Source organism: Acanthochromis polyacanthus, chromosome 16 (genome assembly GCF_021347895.1).
Source record: "Acanthochromis polyacanthus isolate Apoly-LR-REF ecotype Palm Island chromosome 16, KAUST_Apoly_ChrSc, whole genome shotgun sequence".
Lineage (NCBI taxonomy): Eukaryota > Metazoa > Chordata > Actinopteri > Pomacentridae > Acanthochromis > Acanthochromis polyacanthus.
This window is the reverse complement of record NC_067128.1, coordinates 21,505,121-21,525,494: the sequence shown is the minus strand read 5'-3', so window position 1 is coordinate 21,525,494 and position 20,374 is coordinate 21,505,121. Positions and strand designations below refer to the sequence as shown.

Sequence of the window (20,374 nt, the reverse complement as noted above, 5' to 3'; positions counted from 1 at the left end):
TGTGTTATTTAAATAATCACCTAATTAATTTGATCCTGTTTGTTCATAAATCATAAACTAATGATTCATTTACTTCTTTATTACTTATTGATTTATTATTTATTATTTATAAATTATCTATAAATAGTTTTTAGAAAAATACTAAACTAATGATAAACTCATACAATAGATTCCATTAATTTAATATAATAATGCTAAATATAAACTAACAAATAAACACAAATTAGCAAATAAATAATCCTAATAAATCAATAAGTCTAGCACAGGTAGGAAGGTGTGACATTAAACAGTCCATCCAAGAGCCACTGTCCTCTACTAAGGTAAGGTAAAGTTCTGTGGCCATGTGCAAATGCATGAATGTTGTTGTACTACAAAACTACCAAAATCTAGTAAAATATTATGGCAGGCTGAGTGACGTGACAGTTTTGTTTGAGTTTCACTGTGTTGCACTGATGGGTAGTAATGCGGTACATTTCTCTTTTGCATGCACTACAGTAGTTTTTGGATAAACTGTTTTTGTAAGACTAGTTTTATTAGAATATTTGTGATTAAATGTATGTACTTTTACTCAGGGATGTTTGGGAACTTTTTTGCACTGTGAAATTTAATTAATGTTCTGTTTCTTATTACACGAGTGGAAATTCAAACTGTATTTCTTTTTTTTATCCAAATAATTAATTATTCAGCTAATAAAATTATCGTTAGTTGCAGCCGTAGCCCACTGTTTTCAGGGGTTCAAGAAAATTCCTCATTATGGTATTGTGCTATCACATTTTCATTGGTTATACATTCATAAGTTTAGGTATTTTTATGAGATACCCATGCAAAATCTGTGTCATATTTTGGGCTTTATTTTCACAGAGACAGAATGTCAAAAAGGAAGAAAAGGATACAGCCTGTTGATGATGCAACATCATATATTCTGTCTTCAAGGGACAAGCCGGGATTTATGGAAAGATTTATTAATAGCTACAAAGGTATGCGGCAGCGAATCATTGCATATTACACCACACAGTTGCACAGTATAAATTATGCACAGTACTATTTATTTACGAAAGTCTCTCCCATACATATACAACAGAAGAAAACCACTGAATGCCCAGCTGGTTTTCCTCTGATGTTGTTTCACACATGCAACACACAACAGGAGACTTTTCTGCCAAACAGTACTTATGAGCTGTGGGTAATTTTTTATTAGAAAAATTTAGACAACTCAGTTTTTCTTCAATTAAATGTGTATTTAATTATGTCCTCATAGGCAGAGGAGTGTTTGTGACCCAGCCCATTGAACCAGGAGCTTTCCTCTTGGAATACAGAGGTGAACTCATATCAGTTGAAGAATGCCGGTCCAGACACTACTCCGAGAAAGAGAGTACATTTCTGTTTGAATTTGAATGGCAAAAACATCGCTGGTGGTAAGAAAGTTTTGTGTTTTGCAGAAATTATGTTTTGATTGCAATCTGAAACAAAGTTCTGAATGGTTAATGAATGACAATAGGAACAATCTTTGTAATCACACATGGGATAGACTTAACAATTTAGTCTAATAAATAAGTTTAAGTCTGTAACGTAAGTTGTCATCAAGGAAACTTGATATGTTGTAATGAAAGTATCTCAGTCTCGTCACACTGTCAAAAACATGTATATTAAATGGAATGAAAATAGGTGCACGCTGTAGAAATGAACATTTTTCTGTTACATTTTTTTAGCATTGATGCATCAAAAGAAGATGGCTCTCTTGGAAGATTAGTGAATGACAACCATAAATCTCCAAACTGCATCATGAAAAAAATCATAGTAAACAACAGACCACATCTGTGTCTATTTGCTGTGAAGAAAATAGAAATTGGAACTGAACTTGAGTACAACTACGGTGATTGTGAATGGCCATGGCGTAAAAAGGTACTTTGTTTTTGCTAATTTGTATAAAAAATGTGTCGCAAAAGTAAAAATTGGTGAACTTGGGCACAACAGCTACTGTTTTATGTCTGTCTCCATAATGCATTTTGACTTGTTGATAAGCATTCAGCTAAACTTAAAATGTGCAGATTTCTGAAAAACAGCACATGATGTCTGTCAGCACATAGTGTTTTATTGTTTGTATCTAAATTGCAGATAACGCACAAGCAGACTCCTGCTGTGGCAGCAGAGACTGAGATGTCCCCCAGACACGGTGCTTTGCATGAGAATTCAAACCAAGATGATGCGTGTACACAGGTAATGGAGCGAGGCAGACAGTGTTGGCCTTAAAAGAAATGAGTTCCTCTGACTGACAACTTTACACTGTTGTCCTCATGGAGCCAGTGAACATCACACACTCATACAATTCTGTACTTTAAGTACTTAGTGTTTTTTGTTTGTTTATAAATTCCAGGTAAAAATCAGGCAGGCTCCTGCTGTGGCAATAGAGACTGAGACGTCCCCCATACATGGTGCTTCACATGAGGATTCGAGCCAAGATGATGCTCATGCACAGGTAATGCAGTAATGTAAACAGTGTTGGCCTTTAAGGAAATGAATTCCTCTGACAGACACGTTTCTACTCTTGTCCTCATGCAGCCAGTTAATATCACACACTTATCCGTTTTTCTTCTCCACATCTTGAAGCCAGTTAGCATCACGCCTCAACGTTCCCAGGACAGATCATGTGGGGCCCAGTGTCCATCACACACTCATACTGTTATCTTCTTAACTTCTTGTGAGCCTCAAACACACATGTTCCCAGTACACACTGTGTGGGGCCCAGTTCACATCACACACTCACATTGTTTCCAGTCTTGACCCTCATGGGGCCCTCCGTGTGGATCACATGTTAGGTGCTTTCATATCCTTGGTGCAACGCATGTCATAATTTAAACTCTGATAATTGCAGGTATATTTCTACACTACTTGAGCTGCTGCATGTTTGAAAAGGCTCATTTGAATTTGATGCATTCTAACCCTCAATAACACATTGTGACACTTGTTGGTATCTCTGGAGAAGAAGATGGTATACATGTCGCCTTCAGTTTATGCTGTTTCAAACATGGTTTTCACATAGACTAAACTCCAGTAACATGTGCATATTTCTAAATAGAGAACATGATGTCTATAACTACTTAATGTGTTGTTCTTTGTATCTAAATTCCAGGTAACAATCAGGCAGGCTCCTGCTGTGGCAATAGAGACTGAGACGTCCCCCGTACATGGTGCTTCACATGAGGATTCAAGCCAAGATGATGCTCATGCACAGGTAATGTTGATACTGTTGGTCTGCACACTGTGCAGTTTGATTGCCAAGATAGGACAAATTCATGCTGCTTGTCTGATGCAACCTTTCATTCAGGGTGACGATATAGACTTCAGTTTCAAGGAAAGAAGTTCCTCTGACAGACACGTTTCTAATCTTGTCCTCATGCAGCCAGTTAACATCACAGATTCATAGATTTCTCTACTCCACATCTTGAAGCCAGTGAGCCTCACACCTAAATGTTCCCAGGACAGATCATGTGGGGCCCAGTATCCATCACACACTCATTCTGTTGTCTTCTTAATTTCTTGTGAGCCTCATACACACATGTTCCCAGTACACACTGTGTGGGGCCCAGTTCACATCACACACTCACATTGTTTCCAGTCTTGACCCTCATGGGGCCCTCCGTGTGGATCACATGTTAGGTGCTTTCATACCCTTGGTGCAACGCATGCCATAATTTAAACTCTGATAATTGCAGTTATATTTCTACACTACTTGAGCACCTGCATGTTTGAAAAGGCTCATTTGAATTTGATACATTCTAACCCTCAATAACGCATTGTGACACTTGTTGGTATCTCTGGAGAAGAAGATGGTATACATGTAGCCTTCAGTGTATGCTTTTTTAAGCATGGTTTTCACATAGACTAAACTCCAGTAACATGCATATTTCTCATTAGAGAACACGATGTCTATAAGTACTTAATGTGTTGTTCTTTGTACCTAAATTCCAGGTAACAATCAGGCAGGCTCCTGCTGTGGCAGTAGAAACTGAGACGTCCCCCATACATGGTGCTTCACATGAGGATTCAAGCCAAGATGATGCTCATGCACAGGTAAGGCAGTCATGTAAACAGTGTTGGCCTTTAAGGAAATGAATTCCTCTGACAGACACGTTTCTACTCTTGTCCTCATGCAGCCCGTTAATATCACACACTTATCCGTTTTTCTTCTCCACATCTTGAAGCCAGTGAGCCTCACACCTAAACGTTCCCAGGACAGATCATGTGGGGCCCAGTGTCCATCACACACTCATACTGTTATCTTCTTAACTTCTTGTGAGCCTCATACACACATGTTCCCAGTACATACTGTGTGGGGCCCAGTGTTCATCACACACTCACATTGTTTCCAGTCTTGACCCTCATGGGGCCCTCCGTGTGGATCACATGTTAGGTGCTTTCATATCCTTGGTGCAACGCATGTCATAATTTAAACTCTGATAATTGCAGTTATATTTCTACACTGCTTGAGCTGCTGCATGTTTGAAAAGGCTCATTTGAATTTGATGCATTCTAACCCTCAATAACACATTGTGACACTTGTTGGTATCTCTGGAGAAGAAGATGGTATACATGTAGCCTTCAGTTTATGCCGTTTCAAACATGGTTTTCACATAGACTAAACTCCAGTAACATGTGCATATTTCTAAATAGAGAACATGATGTCTATAAGTACTTAATGTGTTGTTCTTTGTATCTAAATTCCAGGTAACAATCAGGCAGGCTCCTGCTGTGGCAGTAGAGACTGAGACGTCCCCCATACATGGTGCTTCACATGAGGATTCAAGCCAAGATGATGCTCATGCACAGGTAATGTTGATACTGTTGGTCTGCACACTGTGCAGTTTGATTGCCAAGATAGGACAAATTCATGCTGCTTGTCTGATGCAACCTTTCATTCAGGGTGACGATATAGACTTCAGTTTCAAGGAAAGAAGTTCCTCTGACAGACACGTTTCTAATCTTGTCCTCATGCAGCCAGTTAACATCACAGATTCATAGATTTCTCTACTCCACATCTTGAAGCCAGTGAGCCTCACACCTAAATGTTCCCAGGACAGATCATGTGGGGCCCAGTATCCATCACACACTCATTCTGTTGTCTTCTTAATTTCTTGTGAGCCTCATACACACATGTTCCCAGTACACACTGTGTGGGGCCCAGTTCACATCACACACTCACATTGTTTCCAGTCTTGACCCTCATGGGGCCCTCCGTGTGGATCACATGTTAGGTGCTTTCATACCCTTGGTGCAACGCATGCCATAATTTAAACTCTGATAATTGCAGTTATATTTCTACACTACTTGAGCACCTGCATGTTTGAAAAGGCTCATTTGAATTTGATACATTCTAACCCTCAATAACGCATTGTGACACTTGTTGGTATCTCTGGAGAAGAAGATGGTATACATGTAGCCTTCAGTGTATGCTTTTTTAAGCATGGTTTTCACATAGACTAAACTCCAGTAACATGCATATTTCTCATTAGAGAACACGATGTCTATAAGTACTTAATGTGTTGTTCTTTGTACCTAAATTCCAGGTAACAATCAGGCAGGCTCCTGCTGTGGCAGTAGAAACTGAGACGTCCCCCATACATGGTGCTTCACATGAGGATTCAAGCCAAGATGATGCTCATGCACAGGTAAGGCAGTCATGTAAACAGTGTTGGCCTTTAAGGAAATGAATTCCTCTGACAGACACGTTTCTACTCTTGTCCTCATGCAGCCCGTTAATATCACACACTTATCCGTTTTTCTTCTCCACATCTTGAAGCCAGTGAGCCTCACACCTAAACGTTCCCAGGACAGATCATGTGGGGCCCAGTGTCCATCACACACTCATACTGTTATCTTCTTAACTTCTTGTGAGCCTCATACACACATGTTCCCAGTACATACTGTGTGGGGCCCAGTGTTCATCACACACTCACATTGTTTCCAGTCTTGACCCTCATGGGGCCCTCCGTGTGGATCACATGTTAGGTGCTTTCATATCCTTGGTGCAACGCATGTCATAATTTAAACTCTGATAATTGCAGTTATATTTCTACACTGCTTGAGCTGCTGCATGTTTGAAAAGGCTCATTTGAATTTGATGCATTCTAACCCTCAATAACACATTGTGACACTTGTTGGTATCTCTGGAGAAGAAGATGGTATACATGTAGCCTTCAGTTTATGCCGTTTCAAACATGGTTTTCACATAGACTAAACTCCAGTAACATGTGCATATTTCTAAATAGAGAACATGATGTCTATAAGTACTTAATGTGTTGTTCTTTGTATCTAAATTCCAGGTAACAATCAGGCAGGCTCCTGCTGTGGCAGTAGAGACTGAGACGTCCCCCATACATGGTGCTTCACATGAGGATTCAAGCCAAGATGATGCTCATGCACAGGTAATGTTGATACTGTTGGTCTGCACACTGTGCAGTTTGATTGCCAAGATAGGACGAATTCATGCTGCTTGTCTGATGCAACCTTTCATTCAGGGTGACGATATAGACTTCAGTTTCAAGGAAAGAAGTTCCTCTGACAGACACGTTTCTAATCTTGTCCTCATGCAGCCAGTTAACATCACAGATTCATAGATTTCTCTACTCCACATCTTGAAGCCAGTGAGCCTCACACCTAAATGTTCCCAGGACAGATCATGTGGGGCCCAGTATCCATCACACACTCATTCTGTTGTCGTCTTAACTTCTTGTGAGCCTCATACACACATGTTCCCAGTACACACTGTGTGGGGCCCAGTTCACATCACACACTCACATTGTTTCCAGTCTTGACCCTCATGGGGCCCTCCGTGTGGATCACATGTTAGGTGCTTTCATATCCTTGGTGCAGCGCATGCCATAATTTAAACTCTGATAATTGCAGTTATATTTCTACACTACTTGAGCACCTGCATGTTTGAAAAGGCTCATTTGAATTTGATACATTCTAACCCTCAATAACACATTGTGACACTTGTTGGTATCTCTGGAGAAGATGATGGTATACATGTAGCCTTCAGTTTATGCTGTTTCAAACATGATTTTCACATGGACTGAACTCCAGTAACATGTGCATATTTCTAAATAGAGAACACGATGTCTATAACTACTTAATGTGTTGTTCTTTGTATCTAAATTCCAGGTAACAATCAGGCAGGCTCCTGCTGTGGCAGTAGAGACTGAGACGTCCCCCATACATGGTGCTTCACATGAGGATTCAAGCCAAGATGATGCTCATGCACAGGTAATGCAGTAATGTAAACAGTGTTGGCCTTGAAGGAAATGAATTCCTCTGACAGACATGTTTCTACTCTTGTCCTCATGCAGCCAGTTAATATCACACACTTATCCATTTTTCTTCTCCACATCTTGAAGCCAGTTAGCATCACACCTAAACGTTCCCAGGACAGATCATGTGGGGCCCAGTGCCCATCACACACTCATACTATCTTCTTAACTTCTTGTGAGCCTCATACACACATGTTCCCAGTACATACTGTGTGGGGCCCAGTGTTCATCACACACTCACATTGTTTCCAGTCTTGACCCTCATGGGGCCCTCCGTGTGGATCACATGTTAGGTGCTTTCATATCCTTGGTGCAATGCATGCCATAATTTAAACTCTGATAATTGCAGTTGTATTTCTACACTACTTGAGCACCTGCATGTTTGAAAAGGCTCATTTGAATTTGATACATTCTAACCCTCAATAACACATTGTGACACTTGTTGGTATCTCTGGAGAAGATGATGGTATACATGTAGCCTTCAGTTTATGCTGTTTCAAACATGATTTTCACATGGACTGAACTCCAGTAACATGTGCATATTTCTAAATAGAGAACACGATGTCTATAACTACTTAATGTGTTGTTCTTTGTATCTAAATTCCAGGTAACAATCAGGCAGGCTCCTGCTGTGGCAGTAGAGACTGAGACGTCCCCCATACATGGTGCTTCACATGAGGATTCAAGCCAAGATGATGCTCATGCACAGGTAATGCAGTAATGTAAACAGTGTTGGCCTTTAAGGAAAGGAATTCCTCTGACAGACACGTTTCTACTCTTGTCCTCATGCAGCCAGTTAATATCACACACTTATCCATTTTTCTTCTCCACATCTTGAAGCCAGTTAGCATCACACCTAAACGTTCCCAGGACAGATCATGTGGGGCCCAGTGTCCATCACACACTCATACTATCTTCTTAACTTCTTGTGAGCCTCATACACACATGTTCCCAGTACATACTATGTGGGGCCCAGTGTTCATCACACACTCACATTGTTTCCAGTCTTGACCCTCATGGGGCCCTCCGTGTGGATCACATGTTAGGTGCTTTCATATCCTTGGTGCAATGCATGCCATAATTTAAACTCTGATAATTGCAGTTATATTTCTACACTACTTGAGCTGCTGCATGTTTGAAAAGGCTCATTTGAATTTGATGCATTCTAACCCTCAATAACACATTGTGACACTTGTTGGTATCTCTGGAGAAGAAGATGGTATACATGTAGCCTTCAGTGTATGCTGTTTCAAACATGGTTTTAACATAGACTAAACTCCAGTAACGTGCATATTTCTAAATAGAGAACACGATGTCTATAAGTATTTAATGGGTTGTTCTTTGTATCTAAATTCCAGGTAACAATCAGGCAGGCTCCTGCTGTGGCAGTAGAGACTGAGATGTCCCCCATACATGGTGCTTCACATGATGATTCAAGCCAAGATGATGCTCATGCACAGGTAATGTTGATACTGTTGGTCTGCACACTGTGCAGTTTGATTGCCAAGATAGGAGGAATTCATGCTGCTTGTCTGATGCAGCCTTTCATTCAGGGTGACGATATAGACTTCAGTTTCAAGGAAAGAAGTTCCTCTGACAGACACGTTTCTAATCTTGTCCTCATGCAGCCAGTTAACATCACAGATTCATAGATTTCTCTACTCCACATCTTGAAGCCAGTGAGCCTCACACCTAAATGTTCCCAGGACAGATCATGTGGGGCCCAGTATCCATCACACACTCATTCTGTTGTCGTCTTAACTTCTTGTGAGCCTCATACACACATGTTCCCAGTACACACTGTGTGGGGCCCAGTTCACATCACACACTCACATTGTTTCCAGTCTTGACCCTCATGGGGCCCTCCGTGTGGATCACATGTTAGGTGCTTTCATATCCTTGGTGCAGCGCATGCCATAATTTAAACTCTGATAATTGCAGTTATATTTCTACACTACTTGAGCACCTGCATGTTTGAAAAGGCTCATTTGAATTTGATACATTCTAACCCTCAATAACACATTGTGACACTTGTTGGTATCTCTGGAGAAGATGATGGTATACATGTAGCCTTCAGTGTATGCTGTTTCAAACATGATTTTCACATGGACTGAACTCCAGTAACATGTGCATATTTCTAAATAGAGAACACGATGTCTATAAGTACTTAATGGGTTGTTCTTTGTATCTAAATTCCAGGTAACAATCAGGCAGGCTCCTGCTGTGGCAGTAGAGACTGAGACGTCCCCCATACATGGTGCTTCACATGAGGATTCAAGCCAAGATGATGCTCATGCACAGGTAATGCAGTAATGTAAACAGTGTTGGCCTTTAAGGAAATGAATTCCTCTGACAGACACGTTTCTACTCTTGTCCTCATGCAGCCAGTTAATATCACACACTTATCCATTTTTCTTCTCCACATCTTGAAGCCAGTTAGCATCACACCTAAACGTTCCCAGGACAGATCATGTGGGGCCCAGTGCCCATCACACACTCATACTATCTTCTTAACTTCTTGTGAGCCTCATACACACATGTTCCCAGTACATACTGTGTGGGGCCCAGTGTTCATCACACACTCACATTGTTTCCAGTCTTGACCCTCATGGGGCCCTCCGTGTGGATCACATGTTAGGTGCTTTCATATCCTTGGTGCAATGCATGCCATAATTTAAACTCTGATAATTGCAGTTATATTTCTACACTACTTGAGCACCTGCATGTTTGAAAAGGCTCATTTGAATTTGATACATTCTAACCCTCAATTAACACATTGTGACACTTGTTGGTATCTCTGGAGAAGATGATGGTATACATGTAGCCTTCAGTTTATGCTGTTTCAAACATGATTTTCACATGGACTGAACTCCAGTAACATGTGCATATTTCTAAATAGAGAACACGATGTCTATAACTACTTAATGTGTTGTTCTTTGTATCTAAATTCCAGGTAACAATCAGGCAGGCTCCTGCTGTGGCAGTAGAGACTGAGACGTCCCCCATACATGGTGCTTCACATGAGGATTCAAGCCAAGATGATGCTCATGCACAGGTAATGCAGTAATGTAAACAGTGTTGGCCTTTAAGGAAAGGAATTCCTCTGACAGACACGTTTCTACTCTTGTCCTCATGCAGCCAGTTAATATCACACACTTATCCATTTTTCTTCTCCACATCTTGAAGCCAGTTAGCATCACACCTAAACGTTCCCAGGACAGATCATGTGGGGCCCAGTGTCCATCACACACTCATACTATCTTCTTAACTTCTTGTGAGCCTCATACACACATGTTCCCAGTACATACTATGTGGGGCCCAGTGTTCATCACACACTCACATTGTTTCCAGTCTTGACCCTCATGGGGCCCTCCGTGTGGATCACATGTTAGGTGCTTTCATATCCTTGGTGCAATGCATGCCATAATTTAAACTCTGATAATTGCAGTTATATTTCTACACTACTTGAGCTGCTGCATGTTTGAAAAGGCTCATTTGAATTTGATGCATTCTAACCCTCAATAACACATTGTGACACTTGTTGGTATCTCTGGAGAAGAAGATGGTATACATGTAGCCTTCAGTGTATGCTGTTTCAAACATGGTTTTAACATAGACTAAACTCCAGTAACGTGCATATTTCTAAATAGAGAACACGATGTCTATAAGTATTTAATGGGTTGTTCTTTGTATCTAAATTCCAGGTAACAATCAGGCAGGCTCCTGCTGTGGCAGTAGAGACTGAGATGTCCCCCATACATGGTGCTTCACATGATGATTCAAGCCAAGATGATGCTCATGCACAGGTAATGTTGATACTGTTGGTCTGCACACTGTGCAGTTTGATTGCCAAGATAGGAGGAATTCATGCTGCTTGTCTGATGCAACCTTTCATTCAGGGTGACGATATAGACTTCAGTTTCAAGGAAAGAAGTTCCTCTGACAGACACGTTTCTAATCTTGTCCTCATGCAGCCAGTTAACATCACAGATTCATAGATTTCTCTACTCCACATCTTGAAGCCAGTGAGCCTCACACCTAAATGTTCCCAGGACAGATCATGTGGGGCCCAGTATCCATCACACACTCATTCTGTTGTCGTCTTAACTTCTTGTGAGCCTCATACACACATGTTCCCAGTACACACTGTGTGGGGCCCAGTTCACATCACACACTCACATTGTTTCCAGTCTTGACCCTCATGGGGCCCTCCGTGTGGATCACATGTTAGGTGCTTTCATATCCTTGGTGCAGCGCATGCCATAATTTAAACTCTGATAATTGCAGTTATATTTCTACACTACTTGAGCACCTGCATGTTTGAAAAGGCTCATTTGAATTTGATACATTCTAACCCTCAATAACACATTGTGACACTTGTTGGTATCTCTGGAGAAGATGATGGTATACATGTAGCCTTCAGTTTATGCTGTTTCAAACATGATTTTCACATGGACTGAACTCCAGTAACATGTGCATATTTCTAAATAGAGAACACGATGTCTATAAGTACTTAATGGGTTGTTCTTTGTATCTAAATTCCAGGTAACAATCAGGCAGGCTCCTGCTGTGGCAGTAGAGACTGAGACGTCCCCCATACATGGTGCTTCACATGAGGATTCAAGCCAAGATGATGCTCATGCACAGGTAATGCAGTAATGTAAACAGTGTTGGCCTTTAAGGAAATGAATTCCTCTGACAGACACGTTTCTACTCTTGTCCTCATGCAGCCAGTTAATATCACACACTTATCCATTTTTCTTCTCCACATCTTGAAGCCAGTTAGCATCACACCTAAACGTTCCCAGGACAGATCATGTGGGGCCCAGTGTCCATCACACACTCATACTGTTATCTTCTTAACTTCTTGTGAGCCTCATACACACATGTTCCCAGTACATACTGTGTGGGGCCCAGTGTTCATCACACACTCACATTGTTTCCAGTCTTGACCCTCATGGGGCCCTCCGTGTGGATCACATGTTAGGTGCTTTCATATCCTTGGTGCAATGCATGTCATAATTTAAACTCTGACAATTGCAGGTATATTTCTACACTACTTGAGCACCTGCATGTTTGAAAAGGCTCATTTGAATTTGATACATTCTAACCCTCAATAACACATTGTGACACTTGTTGGTATCTCTGGAGAAGATGATGGTATACATGTCGCCTTCAGTTTATGCTGTTTCAAACATGATTTTCACATGGACTGAACTCCAGTAACATGTGCATATTTCTAAATAGAGAACACGATGTCTATAAGTACTTAATGTGTTGTTCTTTGTATCTAAATTCCAGGTAACAATCAGGCAGGCTCCTGCTGTGGCAGTAGAGACTGAGACGTCCCCCATACATGGTGCTTCACATGAGGATTCAAGCCAAGATGATGCTCATGCACAGGTAATGTTGATACTGTTGGTCTGCACACTGTGTAGTTTGATTGCCAAGATAGGACAAATTCATGCTGCTTGTCTGATGCAGCCTTTCATTCAGGGTGACGATATAGACTTCAATTTCAAGGAAAGAAGTTCCTCTGACAGACACGTTTCTAATCTTGTCCTCATGCAGCCAGTTAACATCACAGATTCATAGATTTCTCTACTCCACATCTTGAAGCCAGTGAGCATCACACCTAAATGTTCCCAGGACAGATCATGTGGGGCCCAGTATCCATCACACACTCATTCTGTTGTCTTCTTAACTTCTTGTGAGCCTCATACACACATGTTCCCAGTACACCCTGTGTGGGGCCCAGTTCACATCACACCCTCATACTTTTGTGGTCTTAATTTCTTGTGAGCCTCACACGCAAATACACCAGGATACACCATGTGGGGCCCAGTTAATATCACACACCCACATTGTTTCTAGTCTTGACCCTCATAGGGGCTCCGTGTTAATCACAACTTAGATGTGTTGAAGTTATAAAAAATTTCATTTTAAATTTCAAAAGACTGCTTTATTGACAACTGCAATGTCAGCAACATCTGGTATATGTTTCTTCAAGTACATTATGATTGCTCATAACATCATTAACTTAAAGTGCTTTTACATCACCTTGCAAATGTTTTCTCCTTTTGTTTCATTGAATAAAAACAATTAGGCTTTTTTGACTATACAGAATTTGCAACAAAAGATCTCTTTAATATCAAAGTGAAAATCTATTTCTACACAGCAGTGTGAATTAAGAACATTTCATCTAAAATAATATAATATAATATTCAAACTGATCAAGTCAATATTTAGTGCATGCACCCTCAATTACAACACTAAGCCTGTGTGAGTTGGTCTATCTCATGTTTGCACATCCCGACACAGCAATTTGACTCCATTCTTCTAAACTGCTCAAGTTCTGCCAGGTTGCAGTGGGATTGGGAATGATCAGCCCTTGTCCCATCTAGTAACAAATTTTCCATTGGATTGTGGTCTGGGCTTTGACATAGCCACTCCAGTACATTTGCCTTCTGCTCTCAGAGTAATCATAGGTATCTTAGTGCACCCACTTACTTTTCTCCTTCTTGAACAGTCACTTATTTTGTCAGGACAGTCAGCTCTAGGCTGATTTTTATGTGCCATATTCCTTTCATTTCATATTGATGGATTTAACTGAACTCAGCAGATGTTTCATTGGGTTTCTTGGAGTATTCTTTTGTCTTTATGCTGTAATTTTAGCAGGAATACTGAAAACCCAGTGACTGGCATGTGTATTTATATTGCAATCACACAATGACACATTTATACTTAGAGGATTTCCATTTCACTAACTGTGAGACTACTGACACTAATTTCCTGGACCTGTGTTTAAATATGTCACTCTAAAGGAGATGAACATGTATACAATAATTTATGTTATGTATTTTAAATTAATTAACATTAAATAGCTTTCTGCTTTATAGAAATCTTTTTTTCACTTTGAGATTAAATAGATTTTTTGTACACTATTGACAAAAAAACCCCCAAATTATATCGACCGTGATTCAATTATATATAAGCAAAAAAGGTGCAAACTTCCAAGGAGGGAATATTTTCATAAGGCACAGTATATTATTGGGAAAATACCTGTCATAATTAAACCCATGTTACTTACTGCTTATGTTGTGTTTAATTGAATTTAGGTGTTAACCCTCGTGGATTATCCCCTAAGTGATGAAACAGATGAGGACTGCATAGAAGACCCACTTCTAAATCTACACTGCAATGAGGTTGTTAGAAAGAAAAGGAGTACAGAAAACATTCTGCTATTTCTCAGACACTTTTATTTTTTTATGGCAATAGAATGTAAAGTAGTTTAAAAATCCTTTCTTTGTGACGGATTGCCATACCTTGACATCACTCTGTTATCTAACTGTTTTTGCAGATGTACAGAATATCAGATGTTTGTGAGCCTCTGTTTAGTTCAAATGAGAGCACAGTGGATGAAACTGATGAGGATTCCATGAAAAACTATTCTGGTGTGCATTCAGAGCACAACATTGTTCCAAAGTTAAGAAGGACAAAGAGCTTATTGGTATGGTTCTGAATGCAAATAATTATTGTGTATTTTCAACAAAACCTTTTTCTTGTAACTGTTTTTTTTTAAAATATATAGTCATACTGTTTTCTTCCTTTTTCAGATGGATAGGATACCAGATTTTTCTGATGCTCTTTTTGATTCAAGTGAGGACAGCAGCGAAGGCCCTTCCTTTAAGTCTGAAAGAGCTTCACGAAGGCTGCAACCCGTAAGCATCTCGTTTTTACTCACTTGTGTTATCACTTAAAGGGTCAGGGTAAGTCTTTAATACAGATAAGACTGGACATATATATCTGTAAAGTTCAACTTGACTGGTTTGTGGAGGTACACAAGCATGAGGCAGTTATCCTTTACATTACAAGTGACACATCAAGATAGGTTTTAATGTTTCTGTGCCAGTGCAGTAGACAGTTAACAGTGTAGTAAAATGGTCATATTCATTTGGAGGTTGAAGTATTAACTCGGGCTTTTTCTTTTTCTTTGAAAGATTCACAAGAGTCTTGTGGAGTCAAGTGACTCAAGTGTAGACAGTGAAGATGAATATATTCCAAATCCTGTGGAAGAAAGCACAGACAGTGATAGGAGCCTTGAACTAGACCTGAAGAATCGAAAGAGTACAGTTGTATCTACTAGTAAAAGAAGGAGCAAGCCTTCCAAGTCTTCCAGTCAGAGCAAGAGCAAGTTTTCCAAATCTTCCCATCAGAGCAGGAGCATGTCCCCCAGTCAGAGCAGAAGCATGTCCCCTAGTCAGAGCAGAAGATTTGATGATTTCACACAAAGATTTCCTGAAAGCAATGCTGAAGTGAATAAAGAGCAAATCGCCCAAACTTATACTAACAAGGTGGCAAGCTTTTCATTGTCTCTTGAAGAAGAGTCATCTGTCTTTGTTAATCCAGTTTTAAAGAAGGAGGATGGTTCAAGAAGATACAACAAAAAACATCACTGCTACTATTGTGGACAAGTCGTTCAGAAGATGTCAAGGCACTTACTCCGTAGACACCAAGATAAGGTTGAGGTTGCGAAAGTGTTGAGTTTACCAAAAAACTCAAAGGAAAGGAGACAGCAATTAGATTATATCCGAAATAAGGGGAATTTTGAACATAACGTTGAAGTTTTGGAGAACAAGAAAGGCAAACTCATCCCATGGAAGCAACCAAACAAAAAAACTGAAGGACGAAGATTCATGCATTGCATGTACTGCTATGGTTTATTCTCAAAAAGTGTGATGTGGCGACATTTTAAGGTTTGCAAATTCAAGCCTCAGGCGATGACCTCTAAGCCAGGTAAAACCAGAGTCCAAGCATTATGTGCTTTTGCTGAACCTCCTCCAGCTGGATTTAAGGATGCATACTGGAAATTCTTAAGTGGTATGAATCAAGACATGATAGCTGTTACTATTAAGAAAGACCGCTGTCTTCTAGAGTATGGCTACAGACTGTTCAGCAAGAATGAGAAGGCAGTTAGCCAGCACCAATATATTAGACAAAAACTGAGAGAGCTTGGCAGACTGGTACTGGAAGCAAAAAAACATGCTTCTGTGAAGACTATTAAAGAACTCATAAAACCAGAAAAATACAGTCTTATTCTCACTGCTTCAAGAGGCCTTTCTGGATTCAGTGAGGAAACTGGCAAATATAAATATCCATCTCTGGCTCGCAAAGTTGGACACAGCTTGCATTCTTTGTCCATGTACATTAAGTCTGAAGCATTGAAGATGAAAGACAAACAAACTGCCCAAGATGCTGAGGAATTTGCACAGCTGTACCAAGAAAGTTGGAGATTTGATATTGCAAGCCAAGCACTGGCTCAACTTGACCAGGCCAAGTGGAATGCTCCTCAAGTCTTACCATTCACACAGGATGTGCAAAATCTTCATTGTCATTTGACTGAGAAACAGCAGCAGCACTTAAATGCCCTGAAAGAAAAGTCTTCGCCCTCAAACTGGAAAGACCTTGCTAAAGTGATTCTGGCGCAAGTTATCCTCTTCAACCGAAGGAGAGCAGGCGAGGTATCCAGAATGCCCCTGTCTATGTACTTATCAAAGGACACATCAGAAACGCATGAAGATGTTAATGTGGCCCTTACAGAACTTGAGAAGAAGCTCTGCAAACATTTTGTCAGGATAACCATTGTAGGAAAGAGAGGTAGGAAGGTTCCTGTTCTTCTCACTCCGCTTATGAGGGAATCACTTGACCTTCTGACTGAAAAGCGACAAGAATGCAGGGTGCTGAATGAAAATGGATACTTGTTTGCATTGCCAAATTCTGTCCATTACCTTAGAGGTTCTGACTGCATCAGGCAGTTTGTGAATGACTGTGATGGCATCAAAACTCCAGAAGCACTAACTTCAACAAAACTCAGAAAGCACATTGCTACCCTCTCAACTGTTTTGAATCTGAAGACAACAGAGCTCGACCAGCTTGCAGATTTCCTTGGACATAACATAGCCGTCCACAGAAAGCACTACCGTCTTCCAGAGGGCACCCTCCAGCTAGCGAAGATAAGCAAAGTCCTCCTGGCGTTGGAACAGGGACGGCTAGGAGAATACAAAGGGAAGAGTTTGGATGAGATTCATCTTGATGTGAATGGTATTCAGCCTGATTAAGATTTAATGAAAGAAACGTGAAAAATCACATTTAAATCTGTAAATCCTACATTTTAGCAAGTATTTGATCTTAACACACTAATAAGGAGGGCAAGTTCAAGGGGCTTATATTTTGATTGGAACTACACATTTCTAGTCACTATATTAACAGTCCAACTATTTAGGTAGTACTTTTATATGCTCTTGTCATCTTGATCACAACAGTTTCAGTTTTCCAATACATTTATATGCTATCAATTTCAGAGACTGTTGCCATGGAGACTTGTTCACAAGAGGACATGGAAGGTAATATAATTTTTTACTTTAATTATTTGATCTTTTATCCAAAATTAGTATTTATTTAAACACTGTATGTACATTTTATTAGCATTATAGAATGGCTGCAGATTTTCTTACTTATTGACCACTTTCAGATATGCCAATCTAGTTAAGATTTTGTGTCTTCTCTGCTATGCTAGTCAGTACAGATGAGAATTCTGTTGATTGTGGTGTCCTTATCAAGTTTACAACCATGGAAAACTGTTATATACTCCAGATATAAATCAAAATGTCAATGCCAGTTCACAGATGTTTTAGAAATAAAACAAACAATCTACTTTACCTACTAAAAACCCAAGTAGCCATCATAATAGTGCTTAAATAGTTTTGTTTTAACTATAATCTGAGCTTTGAACGGCTTCATTCAAATGAATATTAAGAGTAGTTTAGAATGCTCTGGTTCAAGGATGGAGCCACTAAGCTAACCACCGTCCATGACTAGCAAACCACTATTTCTGAAATGAAAGAGGAATAACATCTAGCTTCATATTTTATTCATAATTCTGCAATAAGGGGTTATAAAGTCAGCATAATTTCAAATCATTTCCCCTCATTCAAAGCCAGACTTTGCTTTACTGACAATTGCTTCATATTTTAAGTAAAAAAAATGAAGCAAACATTATATATATATATATAATGTTTTCTGTACCCAGAAGGCGGTGTGCCACAAGGAGAGGATTTAGAAGATGAGGACAGTGTGCCACCCCTATTTGAATGTACCTCATCATCTGCTCAAAACGAAGCGGTGTCAGCAAAAATGACAGGTAAGCTTTGATTTACTTTAATAATACATACATTTAGCAGTTACTTTATTAGGTACAACTACTGGTGTAACTGGCCAGATTAACTCCACGATCACAAAATACAAACTGGTCTAGGCCAAAGTATACCCCGGGGTATATTCTGCCTAGGCCTGTTTACACTTGTTGACGCAAAGAGATTAAGTATGCTAAGCTCTTAATTGTTCTTTTTTTATGAAGAGGTATGCTTAGCAAGCAAGTCATTATTCTTACTAAAATGTCTTTGAACTAATTACAATTAAAGTTTCAAATCAATGGAAAAACTGAATTGCATACTAAGATAAAATTATGCTGTCAGCAAAACATTATCAAAGAACATCAACATTTGCTGTTGTTAATTTCAGTTGTTACTGTACAACTGATTTCAGTATAATATCTATTTAAATGACCTTTGTATTGTGCTTAAATTACAATTGGCTTGATTTGAGCTCCAGAAATAAACCATTACATTGGCATAATATCTCATAGTATATTTCACCTAAAGTCCATCCATCTATTATCTATACACCACATAATCCTCATTAGGGTCATGGGAGGCTGGAACTTATCCCAGCTGACTTAGGGTGAAAGTTCACCTGAACAGGTAACAGTGTATGACAAGACTACACACAGAGACAAACAATCACAGTCACATTCACACCTATAAATGATTTAGAATCACCAGTTAACCTCAGCATGTTTTTAGACGATGGGAGGAAGCTGGATACCCTGGAGAAGACCCACAGTTGCACAGGGAGAACATGCAAACTCCACACAGAAAGATCCCAGGCCCAGGCCAGGATGAAAACCTGGGATCTTCTAGCTGCAAGGCAGCAGTGCTAACCACTTACTCCACTGTGTAACCTTATTTTGCCTAAAATACTTGATTTAACTTCATTGATTGTGCCAAAATCAAGATAAAATTCATTTGATTGATGTAGTCTCATATTGTGTGTCAGCAGGTATAAACTGGCCTAGGTCAGAGTATACCCCTTTTAATTCTTGGTGTCATGAATTCAACAAGGTGTTGGAAACATTTTTCAGATATGTTGCTCCACTTTGACATGATGGCATCACACAATGTCTGCAGATTTGCCAGCTTCACATCTGTGATGTCAATCTGATGTTCCACCTCATCCCAAAGGTGCTCTACTGGACTGAGATTTGGTATATGTGGAGGACATCCGAGTCCAGAATACTCATTGTCAAACTCATGTTCAAGAAACCAGTTTCAGATTATCAGTTATGACTTTGTGACAGGGAGCATTATCATACTGGACATGTCATTCAGAAGATGGTATGCTGTGGTCCTAAAGAGATTGACACGGTCAGCAGCAGTACTTAGGCAGGATGTAGTGTTTAAACCAGCTGGTACTAAGGGGCCCAAAGTGTGCCAAAAAAAATATCTCGTATACCATTACATCAACAGCCTTAAATATCAAAACAAGGCATGATGGATCTCTGCTGTTATGTTGCTCACATCAAATTCTGACCCTATCTACATCTATGTATACTCTATTTTTTCTGTACCCAGAAGCCAGTGTGGCACAAGGCGGGGACTCAGATGATGATGGTGTGGCATCCCTACAAGAATGTACCTCATCATCTGCCCAAAAGCAGATGGTGTCAACAAAATAGAGAGGTAAGGTTTGCAATCTCCTTGATAGATATGATTCACATGGTTTTTGCAACAATAACAACTGGTGTTGTTTTTGGCAGCCTGTTTCAACTTTAGTTTTAGTCTAGTCTGTGTGTCAAGCTGTCATTGTAGTTTTTATTAGTTTTAGTCAAATTCATACTCATTTTATTAGTCTAATCAAGTTTTAGTTGACTAAAAGTCTGAGCATTTTAG

At 39.8% G+C, this 20,374-nt stretch overlaps 2 protein-coding genes across 3 annotated transcripts in view; one reads left to right on the top strand and one right to left on the bottom strand.

The window, feature by feature from the left end:
* lama2 (laminin, alpha 2) overlaps positions 1-20,374 on the bottom strand; it is a 351,505-nt gene that overhangs the window by 225,013 nt on the left and 106,118 nt on the right. The window lies entirely within an intron of this gene.
* On the top strand, positions 1,287-20,148 carry LOC127537708 (uncharacterized). Its single transcript, XM_051960763.1, has 12 exons — positions 1,287-1,415; positions 1,710-1,902; positions 2,116-2,217; positions 2,375-2,476; positions 11,853-11,954; positions 12,609-12,710; positions 14,426-14,512; positions 14,668-14,817; positions 14,924-15,028; positions 17,669-17,710; positions 18,400-18,507; positions 20,057-20,148. The coding sequence occupies exons 2-11, from the start codon at positions 1,783-1,785 to the stop codon at positions 18,424-18,426; spliced, it is 939 nt and encodes a 312-aa protein (XP_051816723.1). The 5' UTR covers positions 1,287-1,415; positions 1,710-1,782; the 3' UTR covers positions 18,427-18,507; positions 20,057-20,148.

Excerpts from the sequence above, each read along its gene's own strand:
- LOC127537708 (XM_051960763.1), top strand. The coding sequence starts at position 1,783 with ATGAAAAAAATCATAGTAAACAACAGACCACATCTGTGTCTATTTGCT. Across the intron at positions 2,218-2,374 it reads AAGATGATGCGTGTACACAG|GTAAAAATCAGGCAGGCTCC; the intron begins GTAATGGAGCGA and ends TATAAATTCCAG. Across the intron at positions 17,711-18,399 it reads TTCACAAGAGGACATGGAAG|GCGGTGTGCCACAAGGAGAG; the intron begins GTAATATAATTT and ends TGTACCCAGAAG.